Here is a 26850-nt window from a genome sequence, read left to right on the forward strand (position 1 = left end):
AACTGAAGTGAAAGAAAGAAATTTTCTGGCGCGTTTATTTGTTTACAAATATGAGTCGACTCCATGGTCGATTTAGTTGAGAGTGAATTTTGCCCTAAATTTAAAAATTTATTTTATGTATTTTTTTAGTTTATAACTTGCTCATCCTTTTTTTTCTTCTTCTATATATCGTTTGTTATCATATTTTATTCTTAAAAATGAATGACTTTCAATGGATTGGTAAAAGTACTCCTTCTAAAAGAGGATTTTCTTATAAGTACGTCATTAAACATTGTGTTTACTATAAGATTATAATTATTCCAACTAATTATTTTAATGCGAGGTCAGACACGCTTAATTAACCTAAATTGTTTCTTACTTTGTTATTATTTTATTAAAACACATTCTATTTGGAATTGATATTAATTGTAGCACTAAAACTCTACACTATTGGGATATTGTGCAGATTCTAGGAGAAAGCAATTTTGACTTTATTTGAGTGACAGTTTATATAAGTGCGAAATGTTCTCGTATCGGTAACGCTGGGTAAGAATAAAATTCTGGCTTACCTATTACTAAATTTTTAGAAGTTCTACAAGATTGAGTTTGCCATTTAACTAAAATCATATTTGTATCTTACATTATCAAAATTCACAACATATAGTAATTTTAATTATCCAATCAATGTAGTTCTTCAATTATGGTAAGATTAACATATTGTGGTGATCTGCTGCAGAATAATCACCAGGTTTTAGCAATTTCCGCGAGAGATAATTCATAGTCACCCTAAGCAGACCTTCACACATTTACTTTTAAAAAAAGTGCAACTTTTTAGTCCATTTGGTGATTGTAATTGGCTGGACCGACCACAATATGGAAATATCCCTTTCTTTATTGTGAATTCTTAGTTATAACTGATAGATTTTTAATTCATTTCAATAAAACTTATTTACTTTGTCTGAATCCAAAACTAATTAATCAACTTATTATTTAAAAAACTTGTAATTTATTTATTTATTAATATTAATTAATTGTTATATTGAAATAATTATTATTAATTTATTTAAAATATTCGGAGAAATAAACTTTTAAAACAAGTGGGTTCCTTTAAAAAAATTACCCAATTTTTTAAGAGTATCCAGTATATGACAAACCCTTTTGTGAGTACCAACAAAATTATCATTATATCATATCCAGTAAATATTAAACAATATTGTTACCTCACATATTAACTACAGTTTATTTTAAGCTTTAATATTTTTGCTAACATGTTGTCTATTACTTCTTCCAGTATTCGTAAATACAACATTAAATCTATAGTGCAACCTTTGTTGTTTTGTATTTCTTATCTGTTCTTGAATTCTCATCCATTTTGTCAAACTGAAATCAATTAAGCTTGTTTATACATATTTTGTGATTATTTATTTATGAAAAGAGATTAAAACATTTAAATTGTTTTTATTTATTTAGTAATTATTATTTGTGTATGAAAAGAAATTAAAATATTAAATGTGAATTTGAACTCTTTAGGTCTTTTACTTGTGGTGACGTCATTTACAACATTGGCGATTATGTTCTGATACGCAATGACAACTCTGTTGATCCTGAAGACATTTTTAACTGTTTTATTGCACAAATCAAGGATTTATATGAGACAGGTAACTATTATTGGCTAACCTGTCAGTTATTTGACTATTATTGGTCCCCAGACAGCAAATAATTTCATGTCCCCACCTAAAGATGTGTTAGTTGTTTTTTTTCTTTATAATAAATTATTTTTGAGAAAGTAATAGTTCTGTTCTCAAACTCTTCTAGACTCTGTTCATAAACCTTATCAAGCTCATGTGAGATGGTTTTCTCGAACTTCAGACTTGCCAATTCATTGTCAGAAGTCATTAGATCAGATTTATGATTTCGAAGTTGTAGAAGATAATAGAAAAGGATGGTCAAATGTAATTGATGCAGAAACCATTTTTGACAAGTGTGAGGTGAGCACAGGTTTTTAAAATCATTTTTATTAAGTTTGGAATTCATAACTGTTATGAAGACCTTGAAAAAAATGTTCATTTTTGCAGTTTTGGCTCTTAATTTTTTCATGCAAACTTCCAAGTTCTTATTTTTAATTAATCATTAATGTTTTTCTTTCTTTCTATTTTTACAAAATATCAGTTTCTTATTTTTGGCATTATGTCATAGCATTATCACCTTTGTGAAAGTATTGATAACTCATAGGTTAAGAAAAAATTATCAATTTTTTCTTCTTTTTATTTGAATGTATACTTTGTAAGTGAAGAAACACTGTTGTACAGTGCACAAGAAAAGAGAACACCCTGAATAAGTTTTGATCTAGTAATCAGATTACCATGTACAAGGACTCAATATTGATAAATAGCTTGAAGGCCTATCCATAACTATGGTACAGTAGGGAACCGAGTATCCGGAACGATTGGGACTATCGCTATTCTGGATAACTGATTTTTCCGGTATTCTGAATTGCTTTATTGTTAAACCCAACAAAAAAAATGTTTTTTTAGAAATAATCTTAAAAAGAAGAAAAAACAATGAAGGAATACACTAATTATTATTTCCAAAATGATGATAAGGTAAACATCTTTCAAAAAAGAAAAAAATCCTAAAATCTTATGAGTAAAAAAAAATGTTTTTTAAAAATGGCATGAAAATTTATCGAGATTTGTTCCGGTTTTCTGATTTCCAGATAACGGGTTCTGTACTGTAGTTAATTGGTGCAAACAATATTTTAAATTACAAAATTAGGTACAAAAACATATATTCTCTGAAAAGAATTTTTTTTTTTTTGCGCATTTATATTCTTGACCCTCAAAATATAGCTACAGACCCTGTATTTTATATGGTCGCAATAGTTTAGGCAGGAAAGCAGTCGAAAGTTTTTATCCCATATTGTTCATTTTGTGTATTTTGCCATCTCAGAGAGTTTTGAAATAAATTTAAAGGTTCTTGCACAAAATTTTAAAGTTTATTTATCCAAAGTTAAAACAAAGGCAAGAGTTTCAACCTTTATTTTATGCAGATGTTTATGAGAGATTGGTAGAATAATTAAGAGAAAAACGTGTCATAGTTATCATCATTTGTATATTTTTGTTAAGAGGATGCCATACTGCGAAAGAAAAATTTCCTTGCAAAATTTTTTTTCTCTTCATTACCAAATTAAAAGAAAGAAAAGTTGAGTTCAGACAAACCTAGAGTAAGCCATGAAGTTTCAAATACTGGAAAGAAAATTTTAAAATATATAAATGAAAATAAAGTATTAGAAGATAGCTTAAGATTATGCAACAGTGAAGTTCTCTTCTAATAATTTGTTTGCATTTTAGTATTTTGGAGCATTTTTTTCAGCAACTGAAACTTCATGACCTACTCTCGTATGCATGAACTTAAATTTTCTTTCTTGTAAATTTTAAATAAGTGTTGAAGGATAAAAAGAATTTGCCACGAAAATTATCTTCCACTGTATGGCATCCTCTTAGGTATCGTCCCAATCATTATTTTTTAAAGATCACTTTTATACTGATTTATGCATTTTCTTTCAAAAAGTTTATTTCCTTTTCTTGCAAATACATAAATAATTATAATGTCATTTACATTGAAATCAATCTGTGTGTTGTCGCAAAAATAATTTTAGCTGATGGTATTATCCAGTGATGTCCATTTAAATTAGACAAACTATTTATTTGTTTCAGTGATTCATAATTGTTTCACAGGTTGCAAGTTCATTATGTCTGCGACAGTACTCAAGTTTTATTTACATTTTGTTTTTGTATCATAAAATAACTTTAAAATCAAATTTAAAGTACATTTTTACTTGATAGATTGCATTTTTAAAATTATATGAGGAGCCTCCAAACGACAGCCGGAATGGGGAAGCCGTTTTCTTTTGCCGTTATGGATTTGTGGGCTATAAACTGAAGCCACTTGAAGATTCTCGGTTCATATGCAAATCACTAAACAACAAAGGTAAATAAAACCCTTACAGAGTGCGTAATTTTTTTAAAAAGTGCTTAAAGGTGCACATTTTTGATTTATGTTTTTTAAAAGCCCTTAACTGTGCTTTTTTTTATTCAGGGATTGTAAAAAGTGTTTAATTTTCTGTCCTTTAAAAAGAGATTTTTTCTTTTGCCGTTTCGATTGTCGTTCATAACTACAAAAAATGCATGATTTTCACAATTTTCTGTGCAGTATTTATGTTTATAATTTAAGAACTTTTAACGATAGAAATTTTTTTTATTTCAGCACAGATCCTAATTATGATATTTTTTTTTGGAAACTGATTAAAAATATTTTTGGAATGCTTAAAAAGTACTTAAAATGTGCTTATTTTTTGTTGAACAATCTGGCTAAGTACCCTGCCTTAGTCAGGCCGTGGTAACTTTACTTACCAACCACTTCCTTAATTTTTAATTTTTGAATGGAAGCTATTTTGCAACTATTATTTGTGTAGCCATGTGCTGATAACCTCAAAGAATATATAAAAAAATATTTATCAATGAAGGATTCGGTTATACATAAATATGGGTAACAGTAAAGGTTAGCATGGGATCAAGAAAAGAACCAATACTAGGAAGCTATTTTTTCTTGTGCATTATGTATTTTTTCATTTAATAATTTTTCATCGAGTTTAGTTGTAGTTCACAGATTTTATAGGGGAGAGTGGCTCACCTTAGAACACTTTTTTCTTTTCATTTTTTTAAAAAATTTTTTATTTTGATCAATTATTGTCAAACTTTTACTTGGTACTCTTGTAACATTTTAAACTAGGTTTTGATTTTGTATTTGTCATAGGAAAAGTTTTAAAAAATGTTTAGTTAACCTTGTTATTTGTCCCATGGTGTACCCCCTAGTTGGGCACCTTGGGAAAGTAAAAAGAATGTGAAAACTTAAGTAGAAATTTTCTAAAAATAATATAAGTAAATAAATGTAAATTTTTTAATTTTGTTAATAAAGCTTTATTTTGTCCCTTTCAACTTCTTGTATGCAAATCCAATTGTTAAGATCAAATACCAAACCTAAAGAACGTTCAAAGCTTTGCTCTGCTTAATTTTTAACGAAATGTCATTTGAATCTATGTATGATTTGTCTTCTTTTTCGGGATAAATAAATGTTGCAAATTGATTCCGTCTTCTCAAAACTGATAACTCTTACTCATCTCCACCAACTCTTTCAACGCAACCTACAAAGGCAACAACAGATCTTTTACCAGCAAATTTGATATTAGCAAATTCTCCAATATGTAATCTTGTTTCACTACTTTTTTCTATATGTACTTTTTTTTTATTGTCAAATATTTGGTTGTCACTTTCACTGTTCATTTAATTTAAGCTGCAAGCTTCATCATCACTGTTATGATTGCTTAAATCACTAATTACTGGTTTTCTTCTGGATGTATTTGTTACTAATTCTGAGAGCATTAAATCCTCATCTTCCCAGATTTTTTTTTTTACTTTCTCCACAATTTGGAGGAATGTTCATTTGTTTTGGCATAGCACACTCATATGTAAGTGAATGTGCATCACATATTGTTAACCCCTTAACTGCCGCGGGCGTATATATACGTCTCGGCCAGACGATGCGTTAACTGCCGCAGGCGTATATATACGCTTTCCCGATGTACGATGCTTTGCATTGCGGTGCTATAAATAGAATTACACCCCCTACTTCAGAATGCTGTAAAATAGCCTTGAAAGTGTTTGCTTTGCGAATGTATTACTAATTTCGGAGGAGGGGGAATGGGAAAAGGATGTTATGGAAAAGTGATATCGTATTAATCGCTTGTGTGTATTTATTTGAGTAAGGTAGGGTTTATTCTTTTTTTGCTTTCTTTTCCCGTATGTATTTGGTGCTTTTNAAATTCGCTATTGTGGACAATGCATCGCAAAAATGTGCTGTTTGTTCAAGATAAAAATTCTTTGTGACTACCGCTGTCAGTGCGATGAATGTGATGTTGTCTTATGTGTCCTACCATGTTTCAGGATTTATCATACAACAGCTAAGTTTTTACATCTTTTATACTGTATTTTTATTTAATTTAAATTTTGTATTTTATTTCTTTCCTTTTTCTTGTAAACTGTTTCTAAATTGCAAAGCGTGCATCATTTTCCCCCACCAAAACACCCTGTAGGAAAGTGCATTTGAGCGAAAAACGGCACTGGGGAGTGAATCACGTTAATTTTACTCGGCAGTTAAGGTGTTAATTCTTAATGGTACTTGGAGGCTTGTAACATATAGTGTACCAAATTTGTTCCTTTTTCATCTGTGAATATTTTGGGACTCTGTATATTTAAAATATGTTGAAAGTTAGAATTTAGCTGCTCTCTCTTTTTTTTTAAAGCAAATGAAATGGCGGTTCAGTGTGGTCTTACTAATACTGTAGAATTCAGCAACTTTCTTACAAGTCATTTCCCCTGATAAAATTTGCAGCTGCTTTTTCAACATTGTTAGCACAAATTGCTGCATTATTTTTATACTTTTTGCTTCCAATTCTTGTGATTAGTTACGTCTAATGAGTTCCTAAAATAAGAAATAATAACTATTAATAAACACAGATTATATAAATTAAAAAATACTTTGCATGCACAATGTCTTTTTGTTAAATATCTATTTTTAATAAGGATCAATTATGCATATCTAATGTCCCAAGGTGGGCCACCTCCATCTGTCCCAAGGTGCACTATATACTTAATAGGATATTTTAAAATATCATACTTTTAGACTTAGAATTTGATAACTTCTAAAGGCAAAGATTTATACTTCATTATAATACCCATTATTGAAAAAAAAATTATTAAAATTTGTTTCGACAACTAATTAAACTTTTATATAAAAGTAAAGAAACATGCTTCAAAAAATAAAAATTTTAATAAATTCTTACCTGCTTAATCAATAGAATCAAAATATGTTCCAAGGTTAGGTGATGCTGACGTATATCTGAATCTAAAAGAACTAAAAGATAACTTAAGACCAAAAATAAAAATGTCCCAAGGTGTACTGTGTCCCAGGGTGAACCACTCCCCCCTGAGTTCAATTATTTTTAAGCACAGATGTTCAAGTTTATGGCCAATTCTTTTCATTAATGTAAAATTTTGGGAATTAGGTAAAAAGCTAAATGAATTTCTTTTTAGAAATCAATCCCTAAAATCTTTTAACATGGTTTTAATAGAAAATATGGCCCTATAAAAGGATATTTAGGTATATTTGATTTATTTCTCTTTGCTTTGTTTCATTTTTTATTTTAAAATTTGTTCATTTCTTTTCACTGAAGTTCTTTTTTGAACTACAAATTGCTTCAAATAAATTTAATCTAAGAAAATTGTTTTTATGGATCTTTAAGCTAAAGTTGCTTATAAAACTAATCTAGAGAAATTATTATGTCGCATAACCAAATAAATATTTTTATCATCATTTTACTCTACTGTAAATGAGATGATAAAACTATTTTTTTTTCTTAAAAAATAGAATGATTGGCTTCTAAACATTTTTGTAAATCTAAGTCTTGATATCATTTATACTTACTCCTTTTTTAAAAATTTAAAAAAATTTTTGAAACATTTAAAATTCGCTATTGTGGACATAACATTGTGTTACGCCCGTAACACCTATATTTTAATTTTAATCTTAGGAAATTTTTAAAGATTGTTACAAATGTAAATAACACAGATTTATTTTCACAAAAATTATTCGAATTGCTCGAATTTTTTTTAATTGATTTACATGTTTTTAAAATATGGCATTCTTAGACAGTAAAATTGCCCTAAATAGATTGAAAAAATTTAAACACATGCTAATGCATATATCATTACTTATATTTCTTAGATATTAAGCCTAGTCGAAAGAAGGATTTATATATTGCAACGACAACTGGAAGCCCCATGTACCCCAGAGTTTTAATCAGAAGAATCGATGACAAAATACTAGCCTGTAAAAATGAGAACATCAGGATCCTCGTTGCGAAGTCTGATGCAAAATCAATAGAGGATGTCACAGCCAATCTGGATGAGTTGACTCTCCTCAGTCCATCTAAAACCATGAAGCGCCCGTACATACACTCACTCACGGTGTCCAGCCAAAACAACGAGAGTGACCATTCGGACATGGATTGTCTCACCAGTGATGCCGAAAGTCAGCATGACACAAACTTGAATAGGAAGTGGAAAAATAATAGCTCAAAAGAATTATTTGAAAATAAGACCCCTGTTAGGACTTCAATTAGAATTAAAAACTGCACACCCAAAAGAGTGGAAAATGCTAAAAATGGCACACCCAAAAGAGTGGAAAATGCTAAAAATGGCACGCCCAAAAGAGTGGATAATGCTAAAAATGGCACACCCAAAAGAGTGAATAATGCTAAAACTGGCACACCCAAAAAAGTGGATAGTTCTAATAATGGCACATCCAATAGAATGGATAATGATAAAAAAATCCTAAAGAGTGGATCGAAAAGAAGCACCAGTCCTAGAAAAAGTATTGCAATGGAATCTTCTCCTAGCAAAAAAGCAAAGACTCCCAGGCGTTTAGAATTTTCTGTTGCTGATGAATACACAATTACTAGATCTGGGAGAAAGGTTAAGTCAGTACCACGTTGTGTGATAAATGAGTAAGTGAGAATTCAATACATTTATTTATATATTGATTTCAAAATTATCTTGCTAACATCTTTAAATTTATAAAATAATCCTCTAAGCATTTCTTGAGAAATTTAAAAAGATGTCAAAAAGTCAAAGTGTCTCTTCCATTATTGTAGGGTAGTCTATATCTCAAAAAGTAATTCTCGCAAAATATCAAGGCAAGAGAGCAATTTGTAGCTCATAAAAAATAGTTAAAAGTGTGGTAAAAACAATCTCTAAGCATAAATTTTTTTTACAGAAAAACCTGAAAAAGTGATTAAACGAGTAACAATTTGAAAGCTTTTTTTCGATAATTTAAACTCTTTGAATTACGAAAAAAATGAGCAGTTAAAGGTGTATTATAAGTTTTGAAAAAGTTATATATCAAAAAATAATTTTAAAATTTAAAACCACTTAAAAAATCTATTTTTATACACCCCCTACCTAAAAAAAAAGGAAAGTTTATAAAAAATTAACCAGTTGAGATTAATTTTAATAAAATATTTGTAATAGTAATTGTAGTTAAATCTGTAAACACAAATAATGTAATGTGTGTAATTATTATTTAAAAGTGAGTGAGTTATTCCTCATTTGACCGTGCAAAAGTTTTCCCGATCCCTAAGAGAGTTTTTGATGGTTTCTCCTAAATGTTTTCACTAAAATCTATGGAAAATATTCTGTACTTCACAAAAGTGGTCGCTACACAGAGGGGATCTTTCCAGGAGGTTTCACTGTATACATGTTTGTGTGTGTGTGTTTATATGTATATATATTGGCTTTATTTAATTAGAACACAAACATTGTTGTCTCAGTAAAATATTTTTACATTTAATTGCATTATTGCGATAAAGTCTTTATGGTTTCTATTGACAGCTCTGATGATGAATCAAAAACTGTGATGGCAGATGCGAAGAAAAAGATATCCAAGTTTATCAGAACTACTTATTCCGATGATAGTGAGAGCGCATATTCAGTGTCTTCGGAAGAGAGCTCATCCGAGAATGAAGACATTGAATTTGAATGTGAGGAAGAGAAGACACCTAAGACAAGGGAGAAGAGGAGTAGATCGAAATCAATTGTGAGCCCTCACTTCATTTCGCTATATTTTTTTCTACTCATTTATTATGGGTGGTTGAATGAACGTAAACAATAACAAGCTTCCTAAAACCTTAAGAAATTTAGAAAACTTCCAATCATGGTGCGTAGCGTTTCTAAAAAGTGCTTAAGGTGCTTTTTCCATTGGATGTTTTTTTTAAAGTGCTTAATTTTCTCTTTTCAGTAAGATTCTTGCGCATGATTCTCGTGTTTTGTTGCCTACTGAAAAGAGAAAATTGTTTCTTCAATTTTCTCTTTTCAGTAAGATTCTTGCACTCTCGTGTGCAAGAATCTCTCTCTGTTACATTTTGCAAGATATTCTGAATTTCAGGATTCATTTTCCGACCCCTGATATCGAGCCGAAAAATCTCTTGATCATTTTATAATGGCTAATATGATCAAGAAAAAGAGTTCTTTGCCAGAAACTAGTTATTTTTTCATGATCATGTAAAGTGTTTGAAAATTATTTTGCATTTTGTTAATGTATATAGTGCTTAAAAATATTTTTTGAATGCTTAAAAAGTACTTAAAAGGTGCTTATTTTTGTTGAAAGATTTGGCTACGCACCCTGTCCAATGTATCCCTCCGCTTAAGTTGTGCTTACAAGGCTATATATGAACGGGCTTAATGTTCTGGGAAGTTTTATTATTGTGATTTATGTTTAAATTTGCACATAATTTTACCATTTATAAGTGTTTTCTGTAATTTAAAACAAATTTAAGAAAATTAAAATCACAGCATAAAAAAGGTGCAAGGTTAGCCATGTTTTGAGTGTTATCCTTTATTTGGCTATATTTGTGTAAAATAGCACCATTTGTTATTTTTTCGTGTCGCATCATAGCAAGCTTGCGGAGTCTTCCGAATTCATTTTTGTTTATTTCGTTGAAAGTTAGATGGATAGAACGTGTTATATTGAAAACAGTACTGTTTGTCTATGGTAAGAACTCCCTCCCCCCGCCACAATGTCCGAGGCCTTCTGCTGCTGTGGAAACAGGAATAGTGCATTTCAGGGAGGGTAATTTCTCTTCACTCTAGAGCTAACATAATAAACCAAAGAAAAAAAATTACCTTTCTCTCCCCGACCTGGACCAAAACCTGTCCTAAGCAATGACCCCGTACCCCTAGTTGAAATATTTGAATACCTTGTTACGATAGTAACCGACACGAGTGCATGCGAATTTCTAGGGGAGTTCTTACTTTAGACAAACTATATAATAATATTGGTTGGAGCGTTTTTCATACTTAGGTGTAAAAATCAGTCGGAAGTAGTATCCCGGCATGACGAATTTTAACCCCTAGCGCCATCTGCTCTTTGCTTTACACGGTCATCCATCCATTGTGTTATTTTCCTGCATTTTTTATAAAATCATTTTTAAGCTTCAATAATGGTATTGCTGTTTGTTTCAGCTGTGATCAGTAAAAAGCTTAAAGAACAAATAATAAGTTTATCTTATATGTATATTACAGCTCTAGTCTAAGAAGTTACCAAAAATTAACCCCAACCTATTCTTATTTATTTTCCTCAAATACTCTTAAGCATCTACATTTTTCATATTTTCACCCATTTATCGCTCATTTACTCCTTCCCAACTGTAAAACTACTCTTGATTTGAATTTGCATTTTATAAAATAGTTCAATTTATAGTGAAATTGTATTTTGATTTAAAGGTTTCTATGTTAAAAAAATCAATCATAAAATTTGTTAAGCTTTACCTTTGGTTAAGAATTTTGAAGTTAGACTAATGCTTTTGTTATTTGGCTGATTTACTGACTAATAATTTAAAGTCCTTAGCAAATAGCAAATTATTGTTTTGTTGTTTTCATTTCAGAAGAATTCTCTTTTGAGGAAAAAGTCCTTGTCTGCCATGCCTGATAGAAAGACACCACTCAAAGGGCCTCAGAATCTTTTAGAAGAATCTCGATTAAGGTTTGCTGATTTAAAATGTCTTTTTTTTCTTCTTCTTGAAAACTAATGCTTGCAATCTGATATTGTTTTCGTTAAAAGCTTCCTGAAAAAAAATTATTAGGACCTCAAAATATTTTAGAAGAGTCTCGCATAAGGTTTGCTTATTTAAATTTTTTTTTGTATCTTGAAAACTAATGCTTGCAACGTTTTTGTTAAAAGCTTCATGAAAAAATTTATCAGGACATCAGAATATTTTAGTCTGGCATAACGTTTGCCAATTTAAAATTTCTCTTTTTTTCCGTTTCTTGAAAACTAATGCTTGCAATCTGTATATTGTTTTCGTTAAAAGCTTTATGAAAAGAATTATGATTTGTGGTCAAAGTGTATTTCTTTTTTCATTGATGTTTCATGTTTAAACAAGCTTGTTTTAGGTTTAGGGCCATTTAAATAATAAGTAGACTGGCGGGATGGTTTGTGATTCAATTATTTTTCCAGGCAAAAGGGAAGGGGGTACTATTAATACTTACATAAGACATTATATTCCACTATTTTCTAAATTTTCTTGAAAATTAAAATGAGAAATGCAACAAAGAAGATAACAATGTGGGAAAATTTCAAATTTGGAATGAAAGGTGAATGAGAAAAAAAATATCCTCAAATAGTTTCGAAGCTTAAGAGTTTTGACCACAAAAATAAAACATAAATATTCCTAAAAAAAATATGAAATGAATTAATTAAATTTTGTTTTATGCTAAGTTAGCTCTTTGATTTGATTTAAATCCTAAAATTAGGTTACTACAGTAAAAGTCAAATTCAATATCATTTTATAGATATAAAAATAGAATACTCATATGGAAATAGGATAAAGTTACATGAGAAAAAAGAAAGAAAAAACATTAAGCGAATTTTATCTGGTAAATAAAAAGATTTTTTTTTGGAAAATAAAATTTCATATGAATATTTGGACATGATGTGGACAATTGCAAATCTTATGGTTTTTTTGCACCTTTGTGCAATTTTTAGAACTCTATATATAAGTAATATTTTAAGTTAATGAATATTTCAACCCTTAACGATCCAGAAGTATTTCAAACGTGCTTCTCACTAAGTAAAATTATAATAATCAATTATTATTTTATAATTAATTGTAAAGATGAGAAAAATAAGAGTGGTGAACATAGCTGCCAACTCTACTGGATTTTGCCAGTTTCTCCTAGTCTACTGGTTTGATAAAAATTCTCTTGGTTTTTGTACATTTTAGAAATTTCCCTAAAATTGAGTAAATTTCACTAAAAAATCCCTATTGAAATAAAAAATTTTGCGGGCTTGAATATTTAAATAAGTGTCACTAATACATAAAAAAGCAAGCCTCTTTTATAAAAATGAGTTAACTATCTTTGATGAATTAAATACCTATTACTATTCAAAATTAAGAGTAAACATAATACATTACATTTCAAGTTCATTTAATGTTGATCATAACTGGAAAATATTGCAGTTTTTTATTTTGATGTCTATAAAATTCCCTGATGTGTAAAATATTTAGTACATTTTGTAACAATTATCAAGAAATTTATATTTCTTAAAATCTACTTGATTTTTCCCTATCCACATCGGCTATGGATAGAGTAAAAAAAAAAAAAATAATAATAATTGCAGACATAAAAGAGGCATCGGACCCAGTAAGTATAAGTATTAAGGCACTTATATGGTGGTATTGGTCCGTTAAGGTTTAATAATTTTCTTGTAATTAAACTGTATTTTCTCTGTTTACTGATTTTTATGATTTTGTAGATTACATGTATCAGCTGTTCCAAAGTCGCTTCCATGTCGGGTAGATGAGTATTCAGACATTTATAGCTTCGTAAAAGGGTGTTTGTGTTCTCATACTGGAGGGTAAGTTTAAACCCTTTTTTTATTCTTTCTTTTTTTTGCCCACCTACAAAATTTAATTATGTAAGCAAAAGAGACAAATTTCAATGAATCAATTTATTTATAGTAAAAAAATAACTATAAAATTATAGCACTTATATTTTTCATTATCTTCGAGTTTAAAAAATTATTATCTGACAGTTGTGATAATGAAGTTATAAACATTGTTCTTTGGGTTAATGATAAGTTAATATCAGGATGTATAGCTTAATCTTCAACAAAAAATAAGCATCCAAAAAATATTTTATGCACTGAAGAAAAATACTAATTATTAAAGGTGTCAGCAATAATAAAATATTCTTTTTCTATTGTTAAACTTTTTTGATATAACCTAACTTTTTTTTTAAATATCTTTGTCTAACAAATCAAATTTTATATTAGTGCTGATTTTTTTAAAGACTTATTACGCTTTTTTAACAAAGCATCGTGTTTACAAAAAGCAATATAAAAAATAATAATAATGTGTTGTTTTAGGTGTATGTACATATCTGGAGTTCCTGGCACAGGTAAAACGGCTACCGTCCACGAAGTCATTCGAAATTTAGAGAATGAAAAAGAGGAGGGGGAGGTGCCTATCTTTAATTTTGTTGAGGTGAATGGAATGTGGGTGACTGACCCATATCAATGCTATGTCAATATATTCAAGGTAATGTTATATTCAAGTTACCATCAATTAGAATAAAATGATTGAAATTATTGGTTTAAATTGATCAATCATTTTTTTTAAATCATAGATTTGAATTTATCTTCGAAACAATTTATTTTCAATATACATTGAGATAGAAAGGAAATACAGTGAACTCCCTCTACTACGATATCCGATATAACAATAACTTCCTCTATTGCATTAATGTTTTGTGGTCCCGACAAACTTGCATATGAATTAATGTTATCCACCTCTCCATATTGCAATATTCTCTGAAGCAATAAACCTCTGAAAAACGATTTTTTTTCTTCAAATTTCAACCTTATTTTCTTATTGGGTTTCAAATAATGTTACAAATCTTATTTTATTAAATTTGCCGGTTTTTTTTTTCCTTTTCTTTTTTTATGGTCTTTTCTGACAAGGTCTTTCTTATGGTCTTTTCTGACTTACTGCTGATTATGTACTTATCTTATTTCTTTTCACCACACTGAATGACTTTTGTACTCAGATTTCAATATTCCATCCTTGACGTACATAGACACCCCAAGGCCTACCATTCTTATAATTGCCTCCCTTACCTTTTAAGAAGTCACAGATTTAACATTCCTATCTAATTTCATATTTAACCATATTTACCACTCTGCAAACTAAATTTTTGTATAATATAAAAAGATTTATAGTTAATATGCATATAACATTACAATTTAAAAAAAATCTTATTGTGTACCCAAAGTACGTAAGCCCTAGATATAATAATATACCCCTCTGCAGCAATATATTTATTTTGTCTCCAAACTGTTGTGGAGAGGTTTTACTGTAATTTAAGATTTGTAAGACAGTAACAAACGAATTATGAAGTTAAAAGTTATGAAATGAACAAAAAATTTGAAAGATTACATAAAATTTTCGTACTCATTAACTACTAATAAACAAATTTAAAAATAATATTTTTTTTAAACCCATAAGATAAGTGATGACTTATCTCATTGCTTTAAAATAATATTAGTGAGGACTACATTTTTTTTAACTGTAAATTTATACATTACTTAATTTGTTTTGTTTTTTTCTTCTTCATAGCCTTCAAGTTTAGCTGTACTGATTTATAAAAACAAGTACTGTGAATATAAATTATGTGCAAAAGTAGCCATTAAGTGTTTGTCTGAGAAAAACATATGACATTCACAATTAATACATTAGAGAGTGAATACCAGTTGTTGGATCATTTTACCATTCCTTTCTTTTTTTCTAATTGAATAATTTATTTGTGTATTATATTATATTATTTGTGTATTATATCATTATATATTATATTATCATTATATGTATATGAGTTATTTTATAAAATTATCATTGCCATATTATTTAATAAAATTACCATATTATTATCATAAGGTTTCTAACTTAAATGCTTGTATTAAATTTTTAAGAATTAAAATATAATTCACTTATAAAAACAATTTTGGTAAACTGATTCCGTTTGTATGAATTTTTTTAGTAAAGGATCAAATAAACATATCTTACTTGCAGTTGCTAGACACATTTATTGCATTGACTAAAATACCAATTCTTTTTTTCGTTGTATTTAAGTAATTTTCTTTTATTGGCAATTTACTTACACTGAGACACATTTATTTCATTGAACAAAACACCAATTCCTTTTTTTCTATAACATTTAGGTAATTTAATTTTTTGTTGTTGATAATTCACTTGTATTTACTAAACACATTTATTGCATTAAACAAAATAACAATTCCTTTTTCTATTGTCACATGTTCCTTTTCTGTTTTTTGATACATGTTTATCCAGCAATAGGTGATTTCTTATAAATTAATTCCAGCTTTCCATTTTTTTCCAAATTTCTTTAATGAAACTGTTAATTTCAATCAAAGTTCATGCTCTTCTGATATTTATAAATTTATTGTTAAGCTTCGATAGTCCAATATAAGAAATCCATTTATTTCAGGCTCTTACAGGTAAAACAATAGCCTCTCAGCAGGCAGCGAATCTCCTAGAAAAACGTTTCACAGAACAGGGACCCAAGAAAGATGCTGTGATATTATTGGTCGACGAACTTGATCGATTATGGACCAGGAAACAAACTGTCCTTTACAATATATTTGATTGGCCTTCCAAAAAGCATTCTAAATTGATTGTCTTGGCTATTGCCAACACAATGGACTTACCAGAGCGTCTCATGATGAATAGAATTTCAAGTAGATTGGTAATTTATTTTGAGTAATATAATTTTATAGCCTTAAAAAAAATTGCATTTTCTTAACTTTTGCATGCTGAGAAAAAAACTTTTTACAATTTTATATGAATTTTGAGGTAGTAATGATGAATAGAATTTCTTATGATGAATAGAATTTCAAGTAGATTGATAATTTTTAATGTCCCTTATAAATTCTCAGTTACATTTAAGAGTTAATTAAAACATTTCTTTACAAATTGTTAGGACAATAATTTAATTTTTAAAATTTATTTTGAGTAATGTGATATATCTTTTATAGCCTTAAAACAATGAACTTTTTATTAACTTTAAAGTGCTGAGAAAAAAATGTTGTGCAATTTTATATGAATTTTGAGGTAGTAATTTTTAAATTATTTGTTTAATTTTTTATAATTAGTATGACTTTTTTATTGCTATTTAAAGCCTTTTATTAATTTAAATCTTAGATTTTGATTTTTATTCAAGCAAATTAACAGTAGTTCAATAAGATGTTTTTGTTTCATGCACTTAAATTCATTTATTTATTGTTGCTAAAAATACTCAATTTTTTTTGTTACCTGAAATTTTAAATATGATCATTTAATAGTAAACAAGTTACCAGTTAGCATTACTTCATGTTTGGGTTTTTTTATCTATTTATTTATTTTTTAAAATTTTATTAAACTATTAAGTCTGCTTTCTTTTGCGTAATTTTAGTGAGGAATTCATTTTCTAAACATCTTAAAGGAACTTTTAACCATCTCATTAACTGTAAATTACCTAAAAAGTGTTTTTTTTCTTTTCATTATTTGCAATCTTTTACTGGTTTAAACCGTGTATTAATCCATTCTGTCCTAAACCTTGCCAACTCCGGCCTTATCTCATGCTTACATGTAACACGCTTCTGTTATGCATGTTAGATTGACTGCAATTATAACAAAAGTAGTCTTTGAGTGAATGTGTTAGGATTGCTGACTAGTTTGAATTTGAGAAGATTTTGTGCTACAAATTGACTTTTGCATTTGATTTCAAAATATTTTAAAGTCAAATAAATAAATAAAAACATTTCTTTCAGGGTCTTACTCGAAAAATATTTCAACCATATAATTTTAAGCAACTGCAAGAAATCATCATGAGTCGCATTCAAGAATTAAATGTTTTTGACAAGGATGCAGTTCAATTAGTGTCTAGAAAAGTAAGTTTTTTTCCACTTCTTTCGTTTCAAAATAATTATTTTGTATTTTATAATGAAGCTCATTAAAAAAGATTTTATATCACTTGGTGCTGTGTTTCATATAAACATAGCTGTCGACTTTACTGGATTTTCCTGTAGATTACTGAATTTTGCCAGATTCACCTGGTCTACTGGTTTAATAAAAAATACTCCTGGTGTTTGTACATTTTAAAAATTTCCTAAAATTCAGTAAGTTTCCTTGAAAAATCCCTATTGAAATATAATTTTTGTGCAGATTATTGCTTGCTTGAAAATTTAAATAAGTGTCACTAAATACATAAGGAAATGAGCCTCATTTATGAAATTCAGTTTTTGATTAATTAAATGTCTTACTATTCAAAATTATGAATAAACATAATACATAACATTTCAAGATCATTTAATGTTTATCGTAACTGGAAAATATTGCAGTTTTTCTAATTTGATGATGGTAAAAATCCCTGAAATTCCCTATGTGTAAAATATTTAGCATACCTAGCAACAATTATCATGAAATTTATATTATTTCGTAAAATTTACTGGATTTTTCCTAACCATGTTGGCAGCTATGTATAAAAAGTTTTTGAATTCGAATTTTAAAAAATAATAATAAATTTACTCTGCAACTTTTAAACTTCCCAAACATTTTAAGAATTTTTTTTCGGATTTATGGCAATGAGGTACACTCTCAAAATTTAAATCTTGTCTCATTAAATTTTATACTGTATTTAATTGTAATGTTTTTTACTGTATGTACACATATATATTTAATTTTATTAACAATAACAATAAAGCCATTTCTACAATTTGAATAATACAGTGTAATTTGCATATTTATTTTTAAAATGCATATATGTGACCTATGTGTTTTAAAATTCTTAGAATTTAACATTTTCCCTGCTACCATTTTTAAACTTGTAGTGAAGTAAAAATTTAAGATTTTTTTCAAATCTATCTTATACAATATTCATCATTGTTTGAATTATATATATGTTGATGTGATTAAAATCAAATTTATCAAATCAGGAATTCAATGTTCAATCACACATTTTATTACTGTTTTAAATGTTTGGCATAAAATATTCTTTTTTTTTTTTTTTTTTTTTTTTTTTTTTTTTTTTTTTTTTTTTCTTTTCTAAACATCCTTTTAGAAAGGTCATAACTATGGATAAAGTTCAGCAAATTCTGAATAAGTAATGTAGAGTGTCCGAAAGGAATGAAAGTGGTCATGTTTCTTGAGACATATACATCGAATCAAAATCCCTAACTTGCACTTGTGAATATTGTCAGAATTTACATTCAATGATATCATATTGACCCTATTCTCACTGTGTGGAAAAGAGTAAAACGTTAAAATCTTAAATAGGAACTGCCATTTTTTAATGCAGATTTCGGTCCTCCAGAAAAAAAATATTCCCATTTTAACTGCGGTTTTTTTAATTTTGGTTCACAGATAGCTCTACTTACATTAAATTAAAATGAGGTTAAAAATGCTTAAAATATAGACATCTTGGGAAATGCATGTCAGATAAAAAAAAATTAATAAATAAAACAGGTCTTTGATATTTAAGGAAAGAAAACAAGAAGAAAAATCTACATCAAATGAAACCAAATGTGGCTCTAACACCCAGTTTGGGTTGAGGGTATCATGTTATGCATGTTTGATTTAATTTATAACCGGCATTGAATAGTTTGTCCATTTTTGGGTTTACAACTATCAATGTTCAATTCCAAAACCTTGTAATTTTGAAGTAAACCCAGTAGACAATGGAACTCCTGGATCAAGTATTGAGACTAACTGAGATATTTTATGTCAGTAGTGTAGTCAGTGGGAGCCAGGAGTAGTTCCAGTAGTAAGAGTTCTGCTGGGATTCGAACCTGGGTCATTCAATTAGCAGGCAAGTGCTCTAGCCAACCCACCACGGTACGGTTGTGTACGTTTTAAAAATATTTAGACAAGTTTTTTTAGATTTTTAATATTTGTATTTCTTGATATGTTTGACCATTGTCAAACATTTCAGAAAGCTTGTATATTCGTAAGGTTTATTTTATTTGATTGACTACTACGATGAATTTTGATATTATTCCAACCCAAAAGGTGGCAGCTGTGTCCGGTGATGCAAGGAGGGCTCTTGACATATGTCGTCATGCTACAGAAGTTGCTGAGCGAAGCAAGTCCTCACCAAAAAAGAAGTCTAAAATTCTGGTTGGTATGGATCATGTGGATATTGCCATTCAACAGATGTTTTCTTCTCCTGTCATCTCTGCCATCAGGTATTTTTTAAGTTCGTCGTACAAATGAAGATTTAGATACTTTTTGCCTATGTTTTTTAAACTTATAAATTTGCTTGCATTTTTTTTTCAACACTTGGTTTACTTTGATAGCAATTATCTAAATATGAATTCAAACACAACGGGGAAAAAAAAGTGAATTTAAAACGCTGTGAGCGTAGAAAAATCATAAGTCATTCTTTTTCTGAAATGCTTTGGTGCTTTAATGAATTAAACACCATTAAAGTCAAATAAATTCTAATATATCTAACTTATTCCCTATCTAACTGTTATATAGTTCGTTCACCAGGAGTTGGCACTTGGCTCCACCTCCTCAGATGCAGAGTTCATTTAAGCGCGGGAGTAAGAAGAGAAACATCTCTGCTCTAGAAATGAGACAACCCTTGATACGCACCAAACGCAAACATTCTATTCTTTTACAGCCCCTTACTTCGCTTTATCATCTACTATTATACCATTCGCTACTCTAGCTAAATAAATATATTTTAAAAACTACTATCTTCCCAGCAAAATGTCACAAAAAGGACAAACTATTTACTCAAAAGAGAGAAATATTATCAAATTTATGAAATATTTAATGTTAAAAAAATGCACAAGATTGCGAAATAAATATGTCATACAATCGCCAAATGACCTTATTCAGGTGGTTCACATCCTTCTCCCAAAAATTGCAAAATAGTATGGTTGGATACCATGTGATGAAGGCAGAGCCAGGTGCCAACTCCTGGTGAACGAACTATAAGTTTATAAATATATCTACACCAGGGTTCAAAATTAGCAGCATGTTCAGAAACACTAAAATTTGACTTGAACTTCAATCAAATGATTATCAGTGGTCTCCTGGACCAGCGTTTGATACACGGATGGCAAGTTTTTTTTTTTTTTTTTAATTATCACATTTTAGTCTGGTGCTTTTGTCCTAAAATAACAGATTTCATCATAATTGTGAACATTTTGCATTCTTTATGTTGCAATTTTTTATTTAAATTCACTTTTGAAAAAAAATTTAAGAAAATCTAGTAGACACTTTCTTGCAGGTTTTTAACTAATTACTTATTTCTATATATGTACTTAAAAAAACTTACTCTGCTGCTGACTTAAAATCTCAAGATTTTACAAGTTGTTCATAGTTTTAAAACTCAAGTGCAAAACCTAAAAAATTGCATTTATGCATTGGTATAAACATTATTTTTCTTGTTTTAACTAAGGAATTGATATTGTTTTGTAAGTTCAAATATTAATGACTAATTTACTTTTACAATTTAACAAGTATTGAAGAAAAAATGTCTTGGGGAAAAAAAAACTTTTATTACCTTAATATGTATAGATCCCTATGTGCTTACTAAATATCTTTTAGAAACTCTATTGTTCTAAAAATGCTTTTAAAAAAAGCCATTCTAATAACAGAGAAAGAATTTTAAACATTGTTATATTTATATGTCATCTCGTTAAATAGATTTTTAGAATCAATTATTTTTAAAGTTTAGGCATCCATTGTTATTAATTTCATTCCTCATGCATCTGGAAACTGCTTTTTGCTGCTATATTTTTGAATTATTGAATATGTTGCTCTGAATTCTAGAATGTTTTAGAAATAATGTTTATGTAATACAGTCGAACTACTATTTAACGAACTTCCATTTTGGGAATTTCTCTATTTTGCAAAATTATTTTGAGGAACCAAGAACTTTTTTAAAATTTCTTCGTAAAATAACTTCCAAATTGCTAAGTGTATTTTCTATTTAACGAACTTTTCTTTGAGATCCACTTTCCCTATTTCCCAATATGAATCAAAACATTTTAAACTTGTTTACGCATTGGGGAAAATGACCTTAAATTGTTTTTCGTTGCCACTTTAAAAGAAAGCAGTAAAATCCCTTTCCCTCTTTGTTTGCATTTCAAACAAAAAACTCAGACAAAATTAACGGATTTTAACAGTAGTAATTAAACTTTTTATTTTTTAGTAATAAAACAGTACTAATTAAAAGTATCTTGCTTCCCAGGAAGATTTTTTTTATGGTTAAGATTTATAAAATAAATAGTAGATACTAGTTTACGAGCTAAAGGTGTATCAATTGCTATTTTAATTATGTCTAGTGTTTCTGAATTTAAAACCCATTTTGTGTTTAAGTATTTCAAAAGGTGATTTCCTATTTAACGATGCAGTGTATCTGTCACTACAAAAATAAAATGCCAATTCACTAGTATATAAGACATGCCAATTCAGTAAAATTTTCTTTTTAAAAAAGAAATCTAAGAAAAAATGATATTTTTTCTTTTTTTATGATTTACTTTTGCCAAACTGCACTATCATACACTGCTTACAGAGCATTTGCATACAACATCTTGGCATTGTATACAATGCTTAGTAAAATACAAGATTCTCATGCTTTGCCTTTTGTTGGAATAATTAAGTTCAAACTTTTCTAACTTGAATTAAATGTCAATTTCTTTATATGTATTTAAAACAAAACTCACAATGAAGAAAATTTAACATGTAATACAAAGTGATAATATGATATATAATTTTATAGTTGCAGTCATAAATTGATTGTTACCAACTTAAACGATCCCCGAATATTGTATATTAACAAGGTTTAGTTTACAATTCAACTAAGATAAACATAATAAATTCAAAATACTTATTGTAGTGTGTCTACTACTACAAAAATATAATTCCAATTCACTCGATTCTATGGAGGGGTACCTTTTCATAGATAAAGATTGCCATTGTCTATAACAACTTTTCCCACATTCGTGACCTTCTAACGTGATCTGAACATGCCTACTTTGACAGAAACTCCCATTTCGATTTGAGCATGCCTACCTAGGTGGTCCACATTGATTAGTTAACTTGCTGCTTGTGACTGCAACATTATCCACCTCCTCGCCCTTGCTTCTTAGTCTCGATCATGTACAATGTATACACTTTACTGTTAAATGCAACACAGAAGCGACCATGACTGTGAACTTAGTACAGCTCTCACGATTAGCACTCAAAAAGCACGGTGATCTTAATACCTTCCGGCTTCTTACAAAACAGCAATGAGTCAACTAGTGGTATCGGTTCATTGAATTCTATCGCAGAGATAATTCTGGTGGGGGAGTACTGTAGTGTACCTACCACTGCAAAAATACAATTCCAATTTACTAGTATATAAGACATGTAAAACTTGATTCTATGTTGGAGTACCTTTTCATAGATTGACATGGTCAATAACAACTCTTCCCACAAACGAATTTTCCATATAACGAACTTATTATTGGGATTTAGCGACTTAAATAGAGGTCTGGCTGTATTTTTATTAATTGTTTTTCAGTTCTGAAGCTTTTATATATGGCACTCAAATTTTCCATTTCATTTTTTTAAAATTTATTTATCAGGTGTGCATCTAAGTTGGAAAAACTGTTCTTCCAATGCATACTTGCAGATTTTAGTAGAACAGGATCTGAAGAGACAACACTCCTGAAAGTACTAGATCTTCTGGATTCCAGCTGCAGATTTGAAGGTATTGTTTTTTTTTTTTTTGCATTTTTCTATTTTGTAATAACATTAGTTTGTTTCTGTTTAATGAATAATTTCCATAGCATTTTTTCTAAAAAGTAAATAAATAAATTTGGAATATTTTAATTTTTTTAATTTGAATATCTTAATGTTCATGGAATTTTTAAAAAAGTGCTTAAAAGTCTTTATTTTTGATTTTCGTTTTTTTAAAAACCTTTTAAGGTGTTTTTGAAAAGTGCTTAATTTTTCCTTTTCGAAAATGAAATTTTTCCTTTACCATGTGGATTTTCACTGCGTATTATGCAAAAGAGTGGTTTTCACTTTGTTCTATTCAACGTTTTCACAAATCATTAAACCACATTCCATTTTGGCATACCGTTTTACCGCAACGTATGATAGCACCCCAATCATGTTACATGCTTGATGAAATACTTGGGAGTCTGGCTGTGTTCGGTGAGATTCTTGCACTCCCATGTGCAACTCTGCTGTATTTTGAAAGATATTCTCAATTTCAGACTTCATTTTCCACCCTCTGAAATCGAAGCGAAAAATCTCGCTCTTTCTATTGTGGCTAATGTAATCAAGAAAATAATTCTTTGTCCGAAACTAGTTATTTTATCATGATTATGTAAAGTCTTTGAAAATGTTTTTGAATTTTGTTGATTTTGTTTATAAGTTTAACGAAAATTTAAATGATCGAAAAGAAATTTTTATTACTGCCCAGATCCTAATTATAATTTTTTTGGAAATTAAAAATATTATTGATTAAAAATATTTTTCGAGTGCTTAAAAATACTTAAAAGGTGCTTATTTTTTGTTGCAAAATCTGGCTGTGCACGCTGATGTTTATTCATTTTTCAGGAATTTTGCCTCCCTCAACTTCTGAAGTCACGCATGTCTGTGCACGTCTCGTCCACTCAAATCTCATTCTGGTGGACAATTTCCGAAATGGACTGTACATGAAAATCAGACTCAATGCAAGCCCTGATGATGTAAATACTGCTTTGGTTGGAAAAAATATGTGATTATATTTTTATGTATCATGATGAGATATTGGGAAAAGAGAACTAACAAGATGGACTTTAAGACCATTATTTATAAATATTTTAAGGTTTTGTATTATATTGTATGTATTATTTAATCATCATATTTTATAAGCAATCATCACTACTCTCAGTTATATTTAAAGTGTAGGAGAATAGTTTGTATTCTCTTATCGAACATGATAGTGCAAAATCCATAACTGACGACATTTAAAATGTCTTAAATAATTTTAATCAGTATTTCAAACAATTTTGCATGGTAGTTTCTTCAGTTGCTCTCATTAGTATTTTCTAAGAAAACTCTTCTTCAAAATCTTCTTTTGTTTTTAACAAAAAGTTTTTAATTTGCATTTTTTTTAACATAATGAATTTCTTTAAAAATTCATTTATTTGATTTCGTTTTAGAACTACAATAAATTATATGTATTTATTAATATAACATATGTATCATTTTTTTAAAATGTTCCTTTTTTTTTCTTGCATTTTTATGCTGCTATACAATAAATACAAAAATTGATTTTAAGTAATTATGTAACCTTCAATTTTAGCTTGAGTTAATAAATATATATGCTTCACAATAAAAAGTTTTTTATTTTTACTGTGTTTTTAATTTTATTTCTGATAATGCAAACCATATTATGTACAAATACTCATATTTTCTGACTTAAGTCATTTTTTGAAAAGTAAATCATAAATGTTTTTAGCATAATGTAAAATATTTGATCTTATTGTTTCGATTTTAATTATCACCCTCTGCAGAGGATCAAAATTGCAATGGCATGTCATCGGATCCTCCTTGGGGATGTTTCCCAGACCGTTGCCGCCAGCCCATTGTGCGACGTAAGTAAAATACCTATCTACAATATATTTTATAGGAAGACGATACTTTTATGACTTTGATTTATTTTACCATTGTGGCAGCCTGATATGTTGAAATTAATGTAGGAAAACTGAATCCTGCCGTGTGATTTTCAAGCTAATAAAAATGCGGCGACAACAATAAAAAACTTAAGTTCGACCATTTTGTTTTTATGTTATATAAGAATTTATAGCTCGTATTTGAAAAGGTTTATTAAGTAACAATAATTTCTGATTTAACGACCTAATCATTTCTGATTGACTTGTTGATGCATTTGAAGTGTATAAGACTTTCATATCGTCAACAATTTCATTTTAATCCTGCGATACTATCACTCAGTTTTTATACATATCTAGCTGAATACCTGTTCTTCTTACAGGATGAATAAATAAGAAAATCAATTTGTACCATGGTGCATAGCGTTTTTAAAAAGTACTTAAAGGTGCTTATTTTCTATTTTCGTTTTTTAAAAGCTCTTAAAGGGGCTTTTTTTATTGAATGTTTTTAAAAAGTACTTAATTTTCTGTTGAATGAGATTTTTCTTCTTTACCATGTCTATTTGCGCCACGAATTATGCAAAAGCGTGCTTTTTACATTGTTCTATTCAACTTTTCACAATTTATTCAACCACAATCTATTTTGGCTTACCATCGATCCATAGCGTATGAAAGCGATAATCATTTTGCATGTTTGAATAAATACTTACGAGTCCACTTGTGCGTCTACTGAGCTGGGTTCGATGAGATAATTGCCTTCTCATTTGCAACTCTGCTGCATTTTGCAAGATATTCTGAATTTCAGGCTTCATTTTCCACCCTCTGAAATCGAACCAGAAAATCTCTTGATCATTTTATAATGGCTAATATGATCAAGAAAAAGAGTTCTTTGCCAGAAACTGGTTATTTTTTCATGATCATGTAAAGTCTTTGAAAGTTATTTTGCATTTTATTAATGTATATAGTGCTTAAAAACATTTTTTGAGTACTTAAAAAGTACTTAAAGGGTGCTTATTTTTGTTGAAAGATTTGGCTGTATACTGAACAGCACTATGAAATCATGCACAATAGGGAAAGGCATATACCGACAAATTTGAAGAGTTTTGTAAAAGAACCAGTTAAATGACATTTTTAGAGGAACAGTGCAAAACCCATTATCCGGAAATCAGTAAACCGGAAAACCAAAAAACCGGAACGAAATTCGATAAATTTTCCAGCCATTTTCTTCAAAAAATCTTTTTTTCCTCATAAGATTTTAGGATTTTTCTTTCTTTTTTAAAAGATGTTTACCTTATCATTTTGGAAATAATCATTAGTATATTACTTCATCGTTTTTTCCTCTTTTTAAGATTATTTCCAAATATTTTATTTTTTTTTAGTTGGGTTTAACAATAAAAAAACGGCTTTTCGTAGCGATTCAGAAAACCGGAAAAATCAGTTATCCGGAATAGCGATGGTCCCGATCATTCCGGATAATCGGTTCCCGACTGTATTTATGAATCAGTGAAAATAGCGTGAAGTGGCTGCATCAATATGATTTTT

The 26850-nt window shown here is 28.9% G+C and overlaps 1 protein-coding gene across 1 annotated transcript; it reads left to right on the top strand.

Moving 5' to 3' along the window:
- Positions 1-25051, top strand: LOC107440973 (origin recognition complex subunit 1). Its single transcript, XM_043038816.2, has 14 exons — positions 1-256; positions 1510-1637; positions 1795-1967; positions 3825-3969; positions 7822-8602; positions 9486-9690; positions 11537-11634; positions 13408-13509; positions 14020-14191; positions 16155-16412; positions 17476-17595; positions 19712-19887; positions 23290-23414; positions 24272-25051. The coding sequence occupies exons 1-14, from the start codon at positions 198-200 to the stop codon at positions 24433-24435; spliced, it is 2706 nt and encodes a 901-aa protein (XP_042894750.1). The 5' UTR covers positions 1-197; the 3' UTR covers positions 24436-25051.
- The last annotated feature ends 1799 nt before the right edge of the window (positions 25052-26850 follow it).

Source organism: Parasteatoda tepidariorum, chromosome 10 (genome assembly GCF_043381705.1).
Source record: "Parasteatoda tepidariorum isolate YZ-2023 chromosome 10, CAS_Ptep_4.0, whole genome shotgun sequence".
Lineage (NCBI taxonomy): Eukaryota > Metazoa > Arthropoda > Arachnida > Araneae > Theridiidae > Parasteatoda > Parasteatoda tepidariorum.